Genomic DNA, 19,447 nt, shown 5'->3' on the forward strand with positions numbered 1-19,447 from the left:
GGAGTACGAGTCAGACCCTGACAGGTCTGAAAGAGAGAGAGAACAGACAAGAAGGAGAAGGAGTAGAAGGGCACGTGGAGAAGCTAATTGGCCGCAAAGAAGGAGCTCGAGCCTGAGGTCAACTCCAGAAGTAACCCTTCCTCCGATATCAGAAGACTCAGATCCGGAAGAAGGTGCTCAGGGCGCTGAAGCACCAGACCGAAGAAGGTCAAGAAGAGTGCGTGTGCCAAACAGAAGATACTCCACACCTGAGTGGACATATCTGGCGACAAATGTCTGTGAAACCGGAGACAGGGAGGATCCGAGCGGTGGTGGTGTCCAGTTCTGAGCCCATTATCACCGTGGAAATACGACTGTTGGTACCCGGTGTCGAACAAGAAGGGTCACTAACATTCATGCTCCCCAGACCTCCCCGCCTCAGCAAGTTAAAACACATGTTTCTTTCAGAATTGCAATTCCCCAACTTTGGTACAACGATAACAGCACATGAAGAGCACAATCTTCGTTTGGAAATATTGAACTATGCTATTGAAGCTGCAACAACAAATCTGATAGTAGACTGTTAAGGACTTTGTAAATAAAGCAAGCAGAAAAAGAAGATTACCTAGCGCCCAGGAAGCAGAAAATTTTAGGGAACTTCCCTTGAGTTGATGGAGAAGGGCTAGGGTTGTCTTTATTGAACTGTTAAAGGACTTTTGCGGAGAAGGTTGTCAGCTTCCAGTTGTGTAGATTCTAAAGACAAAAGGATTAAAAAGAGACTGTAAAGGAACGAGAGGAAAAGAACTTTTGCTAAGATAAGAGAGAGCCATATTGTCTGACGAAATGGAGGCCGGCACCCCGAACCGCAGAGCAAAATGTATAATAGGTACACTAATAGTAGGAGTGATAATATTAATAGCTTTAGTGGTAACAATTTCTTATGTAAAGGGACATGAGGAAGAGGCAAAGGTAACTGATGTGAATTCTGTAGAAACGCTTTCACCTACTGTTGTTGGTGAAAAAGGGGAAAACACTCAAGAGAAAGCGTTATTAGCTGCAGAAGCCCGCAGGTTACACGTAGATGAGTCCCAAGGAGACTTTAGGTCAAATGCTTATGCTAAACTCTTATATGAATACGTGGATGCCATGGAGGTTAAGAATTGTTATGTCTGCATGCAGTTGCCGGCGTCTGTAGATGAAGGAATTCGATATCATCACCTCCCGCTGACATATGGCATTACATGTAGCTTATTGCTTAGTATATTTTATGAGAGAGATAGTTTTGAATACTATTTCTCCAATTATGATTCAGTGTTGCCAGAAGTCCCAAATTATAAGCAGATGAACAAATGGGATTACTGGAAGAGTGAAGACAGATTGGCTAAGTTCTTCATTCCTTGGATTACCTTAGATACTTCACATGCCCGTAGAAATAACCTGACATGCAAGGTGTCAGAAGTCGAGAAGAAGTTCATAGGGCAGGTGGATGATCGTTACAGGAGACAAAAGATTTTGAAAAAATCAGGACAATGGAAAACAGATTGGACCGAGGAAGAAAAGGCACACAAGAGAAAGGGTAGTAGTGGTCCAATAGCTTTAGATAAAACGCAGAGAGGAAAGCTATGTCTTCACCGAGCCAAAACGTATTATGAAAATGTATACGTTGGAGAAGTTGACTGTGAACATGCTTTCAATATAGAGTACTATACTAAAGATTTCCTGAAGGGAATGCAGGTGATTCCAAATGTGTATTTTGTATGTGGAAGAAATGCCTACGTGAGACTACCTGACAACTGGTATGGATCATGTTACTTAGCAATTGTCTTCCCCAAAATATATCATGCACAAGACTTAGTGATCATTGAGGGCAAGACATCTTCGAGGGGAAGGAGAGATATAGGTGATGCAGAAATGGTTGGAGATGTCTTTGGAGCTATGTTCCCTCTTTTGGGAGTAATCCTTAATGATGTTAAAATTAGACGACTGGCAACAGTTGTCGACAGGTTGTCTGCCAGCACTGCTCAGTCTTTAATGCTGGTAGAAGGAGAGATGCAATCGATAAGGGCTATGGTTCTTCAGAACCGTCTTGCATTAGATGTCCTACTAGCAAAAGAGGGCGGAGTCTGTAAGGCTTTGAAGGTCCAGGAATGTTGCACTTACATTCCAGACAATTCAAAACCCCTTGAGAAGGTTATTAGGAACATAACTAATATTCACAAGGAGATCGAAGACTTGAGTAGAGAAAATGTCTGGGAAAAGGTGGGCCACGGAATGAGTGCAGTTGGTGGGTGGTTTTCCACCTTGGGCAAAAGCTTTGTGTGGTATATTCTAAAACCTGTCATCATAATATTGGTCTGTGGGATCATATTGTGGGGATTGGTGAGGGTATTCAAATGGTACCGAGCAAGAAGGACAGAAAGGGCCCAAAGAGAGCAGCTGCAGAGATTAGCTGCCATACAAGATAATCAGTACAGGAGTCTGAGGGCTCTGGAAGCGCAGAGACAAGTTATGCTACCAATAACTGCAGTTTAAATGTTAGTGATGACCCCGAGAGGTCATCAAAGGGGGGAACTGAGAGAGCGCAAACTGACCTAAATGTATGAGTGCATCACACTTACTTGTAGTAAGCACAAATCATGAGGAGAAATGCCATGAGTGCTAATAGTATCTGCAATTATATTCTAAATGTATAGCTAATATAGAGATTTAAGTAGAAGTGGAACTAATACAGAAATGTGTGACGCTATATGATTTTATTAGATGTGATTATTCCTGAATCCATGTCGTGTAGCTGTTAAAATGTAAGATGGTAGGTGGTTAAACGCAGAATGTGGTAGGCCTCAGGGCCAGAGCTGGAGGGAAAGGGAAGATGTTTCTTTTCACGACACAGATTGTATTAATGTTTTGGTCATTGCATTAATGGGCCAGGATTTATAAAAATGTTTACTGAATAATAGAATAAGAGTATTAACATGCTTTAATTAATGAAGAAGTTGAATGCTATAATCATTATGAGAAATATTGTAGGCCTGAAATGTTTTAACATTGGTTTACACGTACATGTCTGGGCTGAGAAATGTTGCAGGCCTTTTTGGAAGTCTATGAGAGTTGGGTTCTTGGCTGCAGATATCTGTCTGCAAAGGAAAAGGGGGGATCCAATTATAAATGAATGAATAGAGGTCTGTTCAGTAGACGGCCCAGACATGGAGGAGGGTTCCGGAATGTTTAAGGGGTATCAGCGGGCCGGAGAAGAGTCTGAGAAGCAAGGTCAACTCTAACGTATGAGGCCCAATACAAAGCATCATGGAAAAAGCCAGAAGCTACACCACGTGAGGGGCGTCTCGAAAGGGGCGTCTCAAATGTTGTTGACTGTTTTGTATTAGGGACAGCACCCCTGGGTGGAGTTAGAGCAGATACCTGAGGACCCTTTAGAGAGCGGATGGGTAGGCAGAGAGGGGTCATGACTGGAGAACTATAGGTTTTCACCAAGAGACTTAGAGTGAGTGACTTCCCTTGGGGTCATTCACTGCTGACACCTTTGTTAGGTTGGGATTTGGTTAAGTAGGGATACCATCTAGAGCAGGGTAGGGACAGCCTAACCTGTGCGTTTTCCTCCAACTTAAATGAAGGAGAGATATGCGTCAATGCTGATAGCTTTATTATTCTTAGAACTTGTGTTAGTGATTTCCGTTGCTCGTCTGAGGGCTTTCCGAGAGCACATGTATGTAATTGGACCTGTGTATCTCGTGAATCTCATTCTGAGATGCCTGTATTTGCAGCTTATCATTTCCTTACAATAAACTTTTGAAAGCTAGAAGTTGTTTGTGATCTTTGGGAGTAGAGTCCTTTATTGGGTGAACTAACGTGGAAATGGATGTACTTTGTACCTTAAAGACAGGCAACAAAGGTTCAGTCGACCAGATCGAGGTTTAGATCAATAGTGCTAAGGTATCGATCAAAATCTCGCCCTTCCAGAGTGATGTTGGTTTGTCAAGGGATGTTAAATGAAGCAGACGTTATGATGTGCACACACACACAGACAAACATTCGCCAACACATGCATCCATGCACTGGTTCACCCATTCCTCATGATCTTGTTTCTGCTCGAGCCTGTGTGTAGTTGTGCTGGTTTCATGGTTGTGCAAGAGATGTGCCTGCACTGGAGTTATTGATGCACAGAAAGGTCTCAATGCCTCAGTGCAGGAGGCAGGCTGAAGGCTGCTTTGCATCAACTGAGGCTTGTTCTCCTTTCTCTTGGCTTCACAGTACCCCCCAGGAACCTCACATTGAACGGAGTGCGATGCCCCCTGTGTTATGCTGAAAACACCACAACCTGCAAGACTAATAATGTATTCCAGATGTGCACCGGCCTGGAGACAAAGTGCATGGACTTTGGAGGGAAGGTTCGTAAATTTGGTAAGTCACCTCACTCTACTGCCAGGGTGTGCCCACGAGGCTTACTCAAGAGGAAAATGCGACTAAGAGGGGGCTGGGATTGGCCTTGTGTGGAGTGTGGTGGCCTGTGCGGTGCCTTCCATGCAGGAGAGATGGAGGCCATGTCTTACAACAGTGAATTGCAGCCTTCACGTCTCCTGATCACCTATAAGTACAAACATGTGACACTTGTTGACCCATATCACTATCAAAGGAGAGAGAGAGGACTAGGTAGCTAATCCGTTTCCCCAGGGTTTTATATGTGTAATCAATAAGGACTAGCCTATTTGTGAATTAACATAGACTCAAGACTGTAAGACAGGGTACAAACCCTTTTGTTTGTTCATGAAGCCCTCACCCACCAACCTGGTTGGTGGCATGCTTCATCATCGGGCCCACCCAGTGACTCCGAGTGTGTCCCGGGTGTGTTTCGACGCCTGAATACAGCGGAGCAGGTATGTTTCTGAGTGTGCAGTGTAGTGACGTGAAGGTGAAAGTTTAAAATCTATACAGGGATCCCAGTACCCGAGGGTAAATTATATCCGGCCTACCATAGGGGTTACTCACATGAAGCAAAGGGAAGGTTTAGGGACTGACAAGTGGGTGCACTTGCCCAGTCAGCATGACAGTACAAGACTGCACGCAGGTTCTGCAATGACAGACCTTAGACACATTTTACCAGGCTGCTTCTGTGGGTGGCACAACCAGTCCTGCAGGCCCACTAGCAGCATTTGGATTTACAAGCCCTGGGCACTCATGGTGCACTTTACTGCGGTCTGACAGTAAACCAAATAAGCCAATCATGGAATCCCATCAATGTATACATTTTATACAGGGAGCACTTGCACTGTGGCACTGATTGGCAGTGGCACAATGCTCTGAGCAGCTAACACCAGCAAAAGACATGAGGAACAGTAACAAAAAGTGGAAGGGAGACCCACGCCAAGGTGCCAGGTCTAACACAGTGGTTTTGGCAAACCCAAGTCCTCTTCTCATTCACACACAGGCACAAGCTTGTGCCTAGATCCTGGATCCGCAGACCCTACAAAGACGGCTAGTCGATGGCTGACATTTGGATTCGGAGGCGATAGATGCTAAAGAGTTGTTTGATTATTTTACAGAATGTTTCTGTTTTGTCACGTCGTAGGTATCTCATAATGAAGCACTTTGAGCAAGTCAAATCCTTCATTTGGTCATCTTCAGCATATTCCAACCACAAATGAGCACTACTGACCAGTCTTCTAAATGGAGGGCACGCCAAAGTGTCTGCAAGCGCTGCATATCTTGCGTCGGGTTTTTATAAAACAGCGCTACAGATAGACATTGCTTTCGTAAGCAGGCATTCATTTATCTACCAGTGTTTGTTACGGAAGAAGTTCTGACTCAGAGAGGAATTCTTGTTTATTTTTTGCTGTGTGGAGCCGCAAGCAATTGGTAACATCCCACTTCTTTAAAAGTCTTAAAAAGAAGTGTAACAGAAGGCATTACTTGTCAAAAGGCAGACTTTGTTGTCTCATGCATGTACGTGCTGCCTCGGGCTCCTGTTGCAAACAAGGAAGTTGCATTGAAAAGAAAACTATATTTCAATGACATCTAGGCCCTGCGCTCAGTTATCTCTCAATCACTATGCTCTATTCCTTCAAAGGTGTAGCGCTTTGAGATTTCAGAATTCTTGTAATACAATTCCTGGGTACTCGAGGCCCCAAGAACAAACCATGGGACTTATTCACAAAGGCATTATGAGTAAGTGTTATCATCATTTACATAAGGGAAACATCCATTACGACGCAACTTTTACCACGCAGTGCCTTTACAATGCAGGATTTACAACGCAAGTCATTACAACGAATTGCGCTGGGGGCGCTCTAGGATAGGTAATAGTTTAATTTACTATCCAACACCTTCCCTAATATCCACGGGGACTGGAGTTGGAATAGTAAATTAAACTATTCACTATCCAGCACCCCCCAATGCAAGTCGTTGTAACGACTTGCGTTGTAAATCCTGCGTTGTAAAGGCATGCGTAGTAAAAGCATGCGTTGTAACAACGTACATCCTTCACATAAATCTCTGACATGCCCCAAAACATCTGTCACATAAATATTATACGAATTTTCACGGAATAGTTAAAGAGTTAGTACAAACAGAAAAGACTGTGCCTTCTTTGCATTTTTACTATGAGGATTTTGAGTCGATTTACAAAGACCAGTCAGAATATGTAAACGAGTACTACCTGTACTTGTAGATGCTTTTTGTGAATCGGCCACGTGCTTTGTCCTATTCCATGTACATTTATACAGTATTGGAAGGGAATTCCTATTATATAGCGGGTGTTGGTTGGGGGCCTGAAACAGAATAAAAACATTGGCAGAGGAAAGCTATTTTTAGGTCGATCCTGGGAAGCGCATGCGCTGCGAGTCATGCTGTATTGGAGTATGGACTAGAAGCCCCGCACGCTCTCCACCCATTTTTGTCATTGGCTTGTGTCATTGTCCTTAGTAAATGCTGGCTTCTGATTTGTTAATAGGCTTGTTAGTCCCTCCTTGGTACCGCCTTGTCTTCATTTATAACCTCCCATGAGGACAGGCCCTGTTACTTCAGTACATGGTACGTCTTATTTAGTCTGTAAGCACTATTTTCTTTACTGAGTTTCTCTTTGCAGGCTTTCCTGCAACATTCAGTGCACCATGCACGCTTTCACTTTCCAAGCAGCTCTGGACGATGGCGGCCGCTTCTTTGAAATGCAATAGGTCTTGCATTTACAAGAGTTTGAGATATTGTCATGGTAAATTACAATGCCTTTTTTTTATGTGTTAATTATCAAAACAGATCAATAAGAGGCATCGTCATTTACAATGCCAATGGCTTAAAGTATCGCAAACGCGAGACCTATTGCATTGCAAATGCTTTTTTAGGTTTTGCTTACAACTATGTTTTGAGAAGCAGCTGTTCCTCAAGACACTGAACAGAAGCCAGGAGCTCTTCGTGGGAGGTCGCACTTGACACAGTTGTCTTCCTCCCCTCACACAATGCCTTTCTAAAGGGCGCGATGTGAGGGCTGGAGGTAGGTGTAGAGTGTAGTCTCCACCAAAGTGTCTCTGCTGTATCTCTCCATGTCTGGGATGTCTCTGTCCTCTCAGCTCCTGCCTAACTAGCCTGATCTGAGTCTTAGGGATATGCCATTTCCAAGGGCTGCTTCTGCTAACAAGGAGGTGAGGTACTGGGAATATATGTGTCAATAAGCATACAAGTGGTCAAGATGTGTTTCACATTCCAGAGATACCTGCCACTTCCCAAAACATTCCTTTCAGCGGTGGCTGGCACAGGTAACCTTGGAGGGGTGGGGCTGGGCATGGCAGGGGGGAAGTCGACAGACGAAAAAATAGGTATTAATAATTTATTTATCTAATTATACCCATTCTGTCGTCTGTCAACTTACCTCCTCCTACCCTGCCCTTCCCCACTACCCCACCACGCTTACCTGTGCCAGCCGCCACTGATTACTTTACCAGTGTCATAGAAATTGCCAGGATCCCATAATTTTGACCCACAGACAAAGCTGCCCAAGAGGTGGTCCACAATCAACCTTAAAGAAGCTAATAAGGCCAAGGGAGAGTGGGCTAACTCTAGACTTCCATCACGAGTGCCAGGAGGGCCTGTCTTCTGGTGTTTGTAGTTCTCACAGTCACTGTGAACAGGTAGAACATGTACTTTTTTCACAACAGAAGGGAGCCTTGAGCAGCCCTGGTAACCCCAATAGTACACACAAACCCCCCTTGGCTTTCAGGCTCTTTAGCATGGATCTGGTTGGTGCTGACATTGAAAGATATGTTTTATATCACATCCATGTATTATCAGCCCCCAAAAATGTATCAGCAAACATCAAGGCTCAATCAATTTCATAAACAAAATTGGGGATGCAGCTACCTAATGACCCCGATCAGGGGGAGGGGTGCTGCTTGAACAGGGGAGAATGTGGGCTAGATCCTGCCTTCCCACATTTGGTCAGGTCCTTCCTATCAGGCTGGAAGCTATGAACCTTCTGGGTCCCTCCCTCTAGGAGTAATGTTGACTTTCTTTACACGCAACATTACTGGCCTTGAATGACCTTGAACTATCCTTGACCAGGCATAACCCACCCCTGACAAGCTACCTGGTCCTACCATGCCTTTGACTGTCCCTTCCTTCCAACCACTCTTCTTTCAATAAGAATCAGAGACCCTGGTTAGAGGTAAGAGATTGCAATTTTATTAAGGAATCTTGAGATGGTTATAAGTCGCCATGACAATAATCGATCATTGATATACCTCATAAATCATTAAGAATGTCAGCATAAATCCATTCTACAGTCATACATCAGAGGTCCCCAGCCTTAAGTTAGTTTTGCAACACCATAAATCATCTTTGACTGCACCATCCTACACAGGTTCCTATGCAATCGCTGGGCGTGAAGGCCCCTTGGGTTGCACGCAGATTCTTCTATACTTCCCTCTTTTAGGTTTCCGGGGGCAGGGAAGTCACACCCTCCTCCCAGTATTAGTTCCTTTAAAAAGACACCAGACAGGCCTTAGTGTGGGCTTATCTGGTTCAAGGTGGGACTAACTGCCAAAGGAGAGGCAGTGGGATGCGTATGTTTTCTGCTTCCACCCCCCAAAAGCAGTACATACTTCTTGGAGCCCTCCATTGTGATTGCCATGCTACCCTGATGGCCCGCCTTCTGTTCCGCTTCTCTCTCTCTTTCTTTTTTAACAAAGTTTTATACAGTGCAAACTTCACCTGAAGGTATGGGGTATCAGAGGGCTTTACACGAGCACCAGTTGCTTACATGAAGACACGTTCATTAGGTCGAACCTCGACCTGTTGTAACGCTTCTGTGGGCTTTTGGCAAATGCAGTGCTTGCCAATGGTTGCTATCTGGGGCATTCATAAATTCTGGCTTGTTATTGGTGCTTTTCTGCAAATGTCCCTCCTTTGTGCGCAGAGTTACCTCCCTGGCAATTTCACTCTGAGAACATTTTGATTGGCTGTTACACTGTACAGCGTGTGATGGCCCCTCCCCCCATCTGGGCATTGCAGTCATTTTCACAGCTTGTTTAACATCCAGCTCCATTTGTCTCTCCCCCTCCCTGGCCTGCCTTCCGTCCTGCTTTCAAGTTCTCCCGCAAACCAGAGCTGCCGCCAGTGTGGTGGCGTTTTCTAAAATTAATTTGTTCAGACTCTGCTGCACTTATCCGGCATCTTTTCCAACAAATACAGCTGACAGAAAATAAATTACATTTTGTATTTTGTATCGCTTTGTTTGCCTAAAGTTGGCAGTTATGCTCAGACGTGAGTTTCTTGCTCACTTTGCCACTGGATTCAAGATACCCTGGCTGATGAGGGTTATGAACCCGAAACCGGTCCCAGGATGCCTTTTTCCGGTCCAGGGAAGACATGAGGCACAGAGTCAGACTGATTTGCATTTGGCCATGTCTGAACTGGGGTGGCGGAGTGAGCTAAAGAATGGTGATGGATTAAAACCCAGATCAGTTGACTGGGGGCGAGTGTTTGATTTGCTCAAATGCTCCGTCCATCATCCCCTTTTGTATTGCTTTGTTCGCCTCAAGTTGGCAGGGTATGCTCAGACGTAAGTCCCTTGCTCACTTTGCCACTGGATTCAAGATAGCCTGGCTGATGAGGGTTATGAACCCGAAACCAGTTCCAGGATGATTGTTTCCGGTCCAGGGAAAACATGGCTTGGCAGTTCGGGCTGGACTGTTCCCATGAGGCACAGGGTCAGACTGATTTGCACATGGCCATGTCTGAACTGGGGTGGCGGAGTGAGCTAAAGAATGGTGATGGATTAAACCCAGATCAGTTGACAGGGGGTGAGTGTTTGATTTGCTCAAACGCTCCGTCCATCATCCCCTTTTGTATCGCTTTGTTCGCCTTACGTTGGCAGGGTATGCTCAGACGTGAGTCCCTTGCTCATTTTGCCACTGGATTCAAGATAGCCTGGCTGATGAGGGTTATGAACCCGAAAAACCGGTCCCAGGATGCTTGTTTCCGGTCCAGGGAAGACATGGCTTGGCAGTTCGGGCTGGACTGTTCCCATGAGTCACAGGGTGAGACTGATTTGCATATGGCTATGTCTGAACTGGGGTGGCAGAGTGAGCTAAAGAATGGTGATGGATTAAACACAGATCAGTTGACTGGGGGTGAGTGTTTGATTTGCTCAAACACTCCGCCCATCATCCCCTTTTGTATCGCTTTGTCCGCCTCAAGTTGGCTGGGTATGCTCAGACGTGAGTCCCTAGCTCACTTTGCCACTGGATTCAAGATAGCCTGGCTGATGAGGGTTATGAACCCAAAACCGGTCCCAGGATGCGTGTTTCCGGTCCAGGGAAGACATGGCTTGGCAGTTCGGGCTGGACTGTTCCCATGAGGCACAGGGTCAGACTGATTTGCATATGGCCATGTCTGAACTGGGGTGGCGGAGTGAGCTAAAGAATGGTGATGGATTAAACCCAGATCAGTTGACTGGGGGTAAGTATTTGATTTGCTCAAACGCTCCGTCCATCATCCCCTTTTGTATCAATTAGAAAGTAAATTAATAGCATAGCTGCACCACTTCAAGCAGAGCATGGAGGGCTGGGGGGTCATCTCCAGGTTTTCCCTACAAGAATGAGCCACGGGGCAGGATGACAAATCTTCTCTCTGTTTCTCCGCTACCTGAGTGGATTTCGGTGTAAAAACGGAGCAATTGCGCCATGCAACGGGCAGTGATTACTTACGTCAGTGGGCACAAACATGGAGCAGATTAGCGCATGCATGGGGCCTCTCTGCTTCTGGTCACAGACACTGAGGGGTTTATTTTGCGGAAGGGAAAGCTTTTTACTGAACAACATCAATAAGTGTCTCGCTGGCACGGTGCTCTGCAGCTCTGCGAAGCCTTTTCATCTGGTTTTATGTTTTTCTGGATCGCAGGAGCAGAGCTAAACATTCAGCTGAGTTGTGTGCGCCCTGCTGCTAAACTTTCCCCCGGCGTCGCTCTCTGGGACTCGGGTTGGTGTGCACCACATAAGAGTATGTCATCACATTCCATCTGATAGAAATATGCATCGTTCATGTTTTGTTATTCAGTTATGTAGTTCACCCTATTTAACTTGTTTGCTTGCAATTTGATAAAATGTGCATCATTAATGTTTTAGGTCGAGCCTAGATAGTGCACTTGCGCTGCTCTGCGAGACTTTGTCTAAGGGCTTCAGAAAGCTCACCACACACTCGTGCGTGTGTTTTTGTTTGTGTCATAGGCTATTGGGCTTTGCATGCATCTTCCTAAGAAAGACAGCACGCAATTGGGCAAAGGCGGGCAAAGGCGGGCGCATGTACCGCCTTTCCCTAGCCCACGGCCTATTGCTTGCGGTTACCTGCACGGGCCACATCTATTTTCAATTATCGTGCACAGATGTGTGCGCAATAATGCAAAACAGATGTCTCGCTGTGGAGCGCACGTGCTCACCACTCGCATGGTTGTCTGGTGTTTTGTCCGGGCATGGAGACTGCGTGAACGTCTGAAGGCGCTTAGGGGACCGCTTGCTGTTTAAGCCTTCGTGTTATGCACTGTACGTTTCAGGAAACATTTTTAGCATACATTTCTGTCATACCTTTGGGGTTTATAACTTTCAGCAATGCTCGTTAAGCCTGTTATCATGGCTGGTCGGAACCCATGCTAGGGCACGCACAGAATGTGAAATGTTTTCCGAAACCTTTTATTGTTCCAGCAGCATAAAAATAACAATTTGGCTTGAGGGATCCCAGCTCTGGGGTATCACATATGAGCCCTGATATACAATGCTCAGATACGTGCACTCAGGGGTATGCCTCTAATGGCCCCCAATATTCTGCCACTGAGGGCAGTAGGTGTTTGTTTTCCATGTCAGCAATCCTGACCAGACGTGCTTTCTTTCTGGGAATAAATCTACTTTAATCTACATGAATGGTGTATCTTTCATTCCAAGATACTACACAAGCCAAACAAGTGCTTAACACCCTTTTCAACTGAGCGGCACAGTAATCTCGATGCGGACAGATGGTAATAGCATGTAGTCTTGTAATTTGCGCGACTACAATTGCTCAGCAGAACTGACCTTGACATTTCTCCTGCCCAAAGCAGGCAAAGTGTCTGTGTGGTAATCTGTCGACAAATGTGGAATAATTTACAGGAATCGATGCGGAAGTGCCGTCTCCACCAGGTTATTCCTCATTCCTTATGTGCCCATTGTGTATCAATCTATGATCTCCTGGTAATATCTGGATACTGTTTTATCACTATCCCAGCTTTCAGTAATGCCAGGTGCTCTGTTACTACCCAGGGATGCTTGTGATAGGCCTCGAAAAGGGAATAACGAATGCCCTTTCAAATATCTGATCAAGGCGATGCTATACAGCCTCTTAAAAACTCCTCACCTGTTAACATGGCCATATACATAGATATCCCTTGTTAATGTAACTCCATGTAGTACAACATGACTAACGTAAAGAAAGAATACACGCACTCTCACGGAGCACGAGAGCAACATTACAAACCCCTGCAGGGGGCTTTGTAAACAACGCCTGTAGGGGCCGTTAAATAAGCCGGTGTCTGCCGGTACGCTCTTCTGCAAATACAACTAAAATAAAGAAAAGTACATAAAAAATGTTTGCGAGCGCGCAGTAAATCTACACTATAAAAATAAAGTTGACCGCTTTCTCCATAACCCCATATTTTGCAACTGTTTTCGGTGTGTTTTGGGGTGAAGTATGCCAAACTGTTGGGTTTTGCCCAAAACAGGTGCTTTAAGTTATCATCTGCAGGGGGTTTAAATTACGCAGTTGTCTGACAGGACTCTCTGAGGACAAATCAGACAAAAAACAAATAATTGCAGACAAATAACTAATACTTTACTTAAAAACTAAAAAAACAAAAAAACTAAAAAAAACAACACTAAACATGGTGGATCTTAATTTTCACAGGGCACACGTTTTAAAATATATTCATTAGGTCGTGTATCAGCGTATCTCCCCTAAACATCGTAGACACGTATGTTTACCCATATTTGTTTACACATTCATTCCCTGTGTTTACAATGTTAACCACCCTCTGTTCATATTTTCCCCCAGCCTCTCCCTTTCTATAAAGCAAACAGTTTCTATGCGGTCCTCCTTTCCCCTCTGCCAGTTCCCCTTCACCCCACCCCTTTCTTTTAAACTGCTTCCCCAATCTTTAAGAATATACCACGAACAGATGGTGGATGCTGCGAAAACCATGATGTAACCAACGCCTGCAGGGGGCTTAAATTGCCGGTACGCTTACCAGCAAATGAAAATACATTTTTTTTAAAGTGCAAATATATATTTCTCTCACATCCTTCTCTCTTCGCTCTGCCTTTCCTCTCTCCCATGAGCCTTATTTCCCATCAGCCTCTACCTTTCTTTACAAATACGTTAACTCAGGTCCTCCTTTGCCCTCAGCGTATTTTCTTTCCCGCCACCCCCTTGTATACTCCTCTGCCTCTCCTCTCTTCCGTGGTCCCTGCTCCCCTTCAGCCTCTCCTAAAAAGAGCCGTAATGCCATCGCCAGCAGGGGCCTTAAATTAAGTCGCTGTCTGCCGGTATAACAGCCAAAGCACGTAAAAACAAGAAAAGTACAACTATTACTTGTAACTTTACGCAGAATACTTAAAACCACTTCTAAATGCAAAGACTTAGGCATAGATGCGCCAAGGTAAAATCCGCTCGCAAAGGGGCAGATTCTCAGAATCTGCCCCTTTGCGACCTGTATTTTTGCATTTGGGATGCATCATCCCAAATGCAAGAATCGCAAATTAAGAAATCGCAAAATTGCTCTCCCCGCTGTCTAGTCTGTGCATGGAATAGGCCACATCAAGCTCTGTAACAGATCATTTGTAAACTCGTGGCAGGCTTCTGCTAATCAAGTCGGTGGGAGTTTGCGGGTTCTCGAACCACTCACTCCAAGCTCCATATCTATAAGGGATCACTTTCACTACCAAGCATTTTAATGGATAATTAAATAAAATGACATTTCTCAAAAGACTTTAGTCTATACATTTGAAAAATGACTTTTTGTCCCACTGAATTAATTGACTGCACCCACCCAAACACTTCAATTACATTTCCTTAAGAAATGAAACTGCATACATGAGTCTGAGTGAGGATGCTTCAAGATTAAACAAGTGTTGGACCTAGATTACCCAAGCCTACATATGGTAGCTTGGCACAGTAGTGGTCTACAGCTAACTCAAGGCGTTGGCTAAGTACTTACAAGTCTCACTCACAGTAACTCAGTGTTGAACCACTAAAATAAAGACACAACACCACTGTTTGGAAAAATACCGTTACCTTTTATAAAAATAATATGTCTCTTTAGATTCAAATCATATAGGATACAACATCAATTTCTTTCAGGAATAAACATTACACTTTTACTTTGAGAAACTCTTTTTCACTCTTCCTGCTGTGGAAAAAGGGCAGTAAACCACATTCTTTTGTCAAAGATTCAGTAATGAATAACGGTAACTCTTTGAATGATTAAGAGAATCTCATTAGCTCCTCACTATACAGGGTTACTTTACATTAATACTCAATGTCACAATGCTTCACCAATAGATTTACAGAAAGGAAGATGCAGTCTGTCAGTGCAATACGTTTTTAAAGACTCAGTAGCAGGTACATTACCCCACAGCTCCTAAGCACTGCTCAACTCAACAGAAAGACCTTGTTGTAGATCGTCACAGCATTACCCACCAGTGATGTGACTAAAAGGGGAGACACAATAATATTAGCAAGGTACCTCTCACTCTAATTTAAAGGCACACCTATCTAGTAGGGGATCTACTTCTTCAATTATCAAGAAACTGCAAGGGTTTTTACCCAGGAACCCTGTGATTCCCTACACAACTTCCTTCTCTTTCCTCCGTGCCACTTACGGGTTATTTTAGTTAGAATTAGGCAGTACACTAGCCCGCTTTCTCCAGTCAGGCTTCCCTGGACAGTTCAGTTTATGGTCCTAGACGTAGCCCCACTGTCTTGTTTCCTCACCCGGTGCTGCTGCCTCCCGTCCCCACACTACCCGGCTTACTTGCAGGATTCTGGGCGTGTTGCGAGTGTTTCCCTCACTCGCGCTGAAGCCTGGCAGCAGTCGGCTGTTGGGAAAGGTCGAGGGAGGCTTCCCTGGACAAGGCTCTTTACTAAAACGTCCGCTGTGGCGCTTCTGCCTCCTCAGGATGGGGGAACGGCTACCTGAAGCTCCGACGCGATCGGCTCACCTCAGGCGGCACTACTCCGCTGGGCATGCGCGGAAGCGCTCGCTCTTCTTCCGCCTCTGCGCGCCGGCTCCCAGGAAGGACGCTGTTCTCCACGGAGACGCTGCTCTGTTTCTCCTGGGCCTGCCCGATCCTAGGCCCCTCCTGCCTCCACAGAAGCGTTTACACGCCGGTCATGCGCGGAAGCGCCTACCTCCTCAATTGACGCGGCCGGTGCCCCCGGGGTCCCGACGCCGATCGGAGCAGCGCCGCTGCTTCTCCTCAGACACTTTTCACTCCGGCCTCACAGGAAGGATGTGCACACACGGCGCCCTCGCTCCTCAGGTCACAACAGGCTTCACGGTTCCCCGACCTCACCAGGGCACGTCAAGGGGTCCACAGCTGTTTCGTCACACTGGTAGGTGCAGCGCTGGGCAGGGGATGTGGGAATGATCTTCAGACAGAGTATCCTGTCAGCTTCCACTGGGGTGCAGGTTGAGAAGAGTCTCCCTTCACACTCAGATGGCTGTTCTTCTCAGCAATTGTTGTATTGGGAGGGATTGGTCAGAGGCTGAAGGGGGAACAACCCTCTGAAGAAACTGTCAGCCTCAGAGACAAACTAGCTGCTCTCAGTGTGTCCACCTCCTCTCACCACTGCCTCACTCCTCCACTCTTGGGTCAGCACAAAATGGCTGCTGGTCACTGGCCTTATATAGGGTGGCCTGAGACCTGCAGAAGTCTCTAGTCAATTCTAGAAAGTTCCCTAATGTTATCCTATGGACCTGTCCTCCAGTAGTGTCCGTTATGGCAGTTGGTGGACACCATCTTAGGTTTCTGGAGATCCCTAGATTTTCAAGGGGGCTGACTAGGCCTCACAGGTTATGAGGGAAAAATGGCGTCATCGCCAAGGAACACCTAGCCCCCTGACAGCATTAAAAAATTCCTGATGGACATATGTAAAAATAAAAATAGAAACTCTGGGAGGCTAAGGGGGATAAAAAATAAATAATAATGGTTAGAGTCTCTCCAGAAGCAGACAGGTCTAACACGCGTCCCCCCCAGCTGAAAGTGGGGAGAACTACCCAACCCCTTGGGAGTCCTCATCACTAAGGCGGAAATACCTGGATAGACCGTCTGCGTTGGCATGGTCCGCCCCAGGTCGGTGTTCCACCCTAAAGTCCATTCCCTGTAGGGAGATGGACCACCTTAGCAACTTGGGATTCTCCCCCTTCATTTGCATCAGCCAACGAAGGGGGCGATGGTCAGTCTGAACTAGGAAGTGCGAACCAAACAGGTATGGTCGCAGCTTCTTCAGAGCCCAAACCACCGCAAAGGCTTCTCTCTCAATTGTACTCCACCTCCTTTCCCTGGGGAGTAGTCTCCTGGACAGGAAGACCACGGGTTGATCCAAGCCCTCATCATTTAGCTGCGATAACACTGCCCCAATGCCATGTTCTGACGCATCTGTTTGGACAATGAATTCTCTAGCAAAATCAGGGGCCTTGAGAATGGGAGCGGAACACAATGCTTGTTTCAAGGTCATGAAGGCTCGCTGGCAAGCCTCCGTCCAGACTACCCGTCGGGGTTGCTTCTTGGAAGTAAGTTCAGTGAGGGGTGCCACGATAGTGCCATACCCCTTCACGAAGCGACGGTAGTATCCAGTGAGGCCCAGGAAGGCTCGGACCTCTGTTTGAGTCTTGGGGGGCTCCCAGGCGATGATGGTCTCAATCTTTGCCTGGAGGGGCTGCACCGTCCCTCTGCCCACCAAGTGACCTAGGTACACCACCGACCCCTGTCCGATCTGACACTTGCTGGCCTTGATGGTCAAGCCAGCCTGTTGCAGGGCATGAAGAACAGCTTGCAGGTGCTGCAAATGGTCCTCCCAGCTGCTACTGAAGACAGCAATGTCGTCCAGGTATGCAGCAGAAAAAGCTTCCATTCCCGAAAGGACCTTGTTCACCAGCCGCTGAAAAGTGGCAGGGGCATTCTTAAGCCCAAAGGGCATCACACGAAATTGGTAGTGTCCCTGAGGTGTAGAGAAGGCTGACCTTTCCTTCGCCTCCTCAGTAAGGGAAATCTGCCAGTACCCTGAAGTTAGGTCAAAGGTACTTAAGTATTGAGCAGCTCCCAGCCGGTCAATAAGCTCATCCGCCCGTGGAATAGGATGTGCATCAGTTTTGGTTACTGAATTCAAGCCTCGGTAGTCCACACAGAATCTCAATTCAGGTGTGGTGCCTGGTGGGGCAGCTTTTGGTACCAAAACCACCGGGCTAGACCAAGGGCTACCAGAAGGTTCAATCACCCCTAACTCCAGCATCTTGGCGACTTCACTTTTGATGTTGGCCTTCACCTTGTCCGACAGCCGGTAGATTTTAGATTTCACAGGTGGGCTGTCTCCTGTGTCCACGTCATGGGTACACAGGTGGGTCCTACCTGGGACAAGGGAGAACAGGGGAGAAAATTGCTCCAGGATCTGGCGGCAATCACTTTGCTGTTCAGAAGTCAGGGATGGCGAGAAAATCACTCCCTCCACGGACCCATCTTTTTCTTTGTACGAGAGAAGATCAGGGAGAGGTTCACTTTCTTCTTCCTCTGCTCCATCGGTTACCAGCATTAAGACAACCTCGGGCCTCTCATGATGTGGCTTGAGACGATTGGCATGCAGCACCCTGAGGGGCTGCCTCGGGGTCTTAAGATCCACCAAATAGGTGGACTTCCCCTTTTTCTCCAAAACCTCAAAGGGGCCTGTCCAACGGTCCTGGAGGGCATTTAGCTCTCCAGGTTCCATTACCCACACTTTCTGTCCAGGCTCCAGTTCCACTGGGTGAGCGTTGTGGTCATACCACTCTTTCATAACTGCTTGGCTGGCCTCCAAGTTGTCTGAAGCCTGCTTCCACAACTTAGCCATTTGGCTCCGGAAGGCCAGCATGTAGCTCACCACGTCCTGGGGAAGCTTCCTGGGAGTCTGTTCCCATCCGTCTTTCACCAGGCTGAGAGGTCCCCTTACAGGGTGCCCGTACAAAAGTTCGAAGGGGCTGAAGCCCACTCCCTTCTGTGGCACTTCCCTGTAGGAAAACAAGAGACAGGGTAGGAGGATGTCCCATTTCCTCCGTAGGCTCTCAGGTAGACTCCGTATCATACCTTTCAAGGTTTTGTTAAACCTTTCCACCAGACCATTGGTTTGTGGGTGATAGGGAGTGGTAAACCGATAGGTAACGCCGCACTCCTTCCACATAGCCCGCATGTATGCTGAAAGGAAGTTAGTCCCCCTGTCGGAAACGACCTCCTTGGGGAAACCCACTCTGGTGAAGATCCCCATCAGGGCCCTTGCCACTGCAGGTGCAGTGATGGTCCTCAGAGGTATTGCCTCTGGGTACCGGGTGGCATGATCCACCAAAACCAGTATGAACCGGTGTCCAGCTGAAGTTGGTGGATCCAATGGCCCTACAATGTCGATGCCCACCCTCTCAAAGGGGGTGCTAACGACAGGTAGTGGTTCCAGGGGAGCTTTTAGCTTCACCCCAGTTTTCCCACTGGCTTGGCAAGACACACACGTCCGACAATATGTATCCGACGCCACTTTCATTCGAGGCCAGTAGAAGTGGGGGACAAGCCGGGCAAAGGTCTTGTCCTGTCCTAGATGTCCTGCCAATGGTATCTCATGAGCCAGTTCCAGTAGAAAGGCTCTAAAGCATTGAGGGACCACCAAGGCTCTGGCTGAACCGTGGCCAGGTGCCTTGGGCTCACTGTAG

The 19,447-nt window shown here is 46.6% G+C and overlaps 1 protein-coding gene across 1 annotated transcript in view; it reads left to right on the plus strand.

The window, feature by feature from the left end:
* The window catches only part of LOC144767725 (phospholipase A2 inhibitor and Ly6/PLAUR domain-containing protein-like), a 78,283-nt gene that overhangs the window by 27,777 nt on the left and 31,059 nt on the right, over positions 1-19,447 (plus strand). Inside the window, exon 4 of the mRNA XM_078651109.1 lies at positions 4,246-4,395. Within this exon, the coding sequence (XP_078507235.1) occupies positions 4,246-4,395 (150 nt within the window). The remainder of the gene's footprint in view (positions 1-4,245; positions 4,396-19,447) is intronic.

The sequence above is a fragment of the Lissotriton helveticus genome, chromosome 7 (genome assembly GCF_964261635.1).
Source record: "Lissotriton helveticus chromosome 7, aLisHel1.1, whole genome shotgun sequence".
NCBI lineage: Eukaryota > Metazoa > Chordata > Amphibia > Caudata > Salamandridae > Lissotriton > Lissotriton helveticus.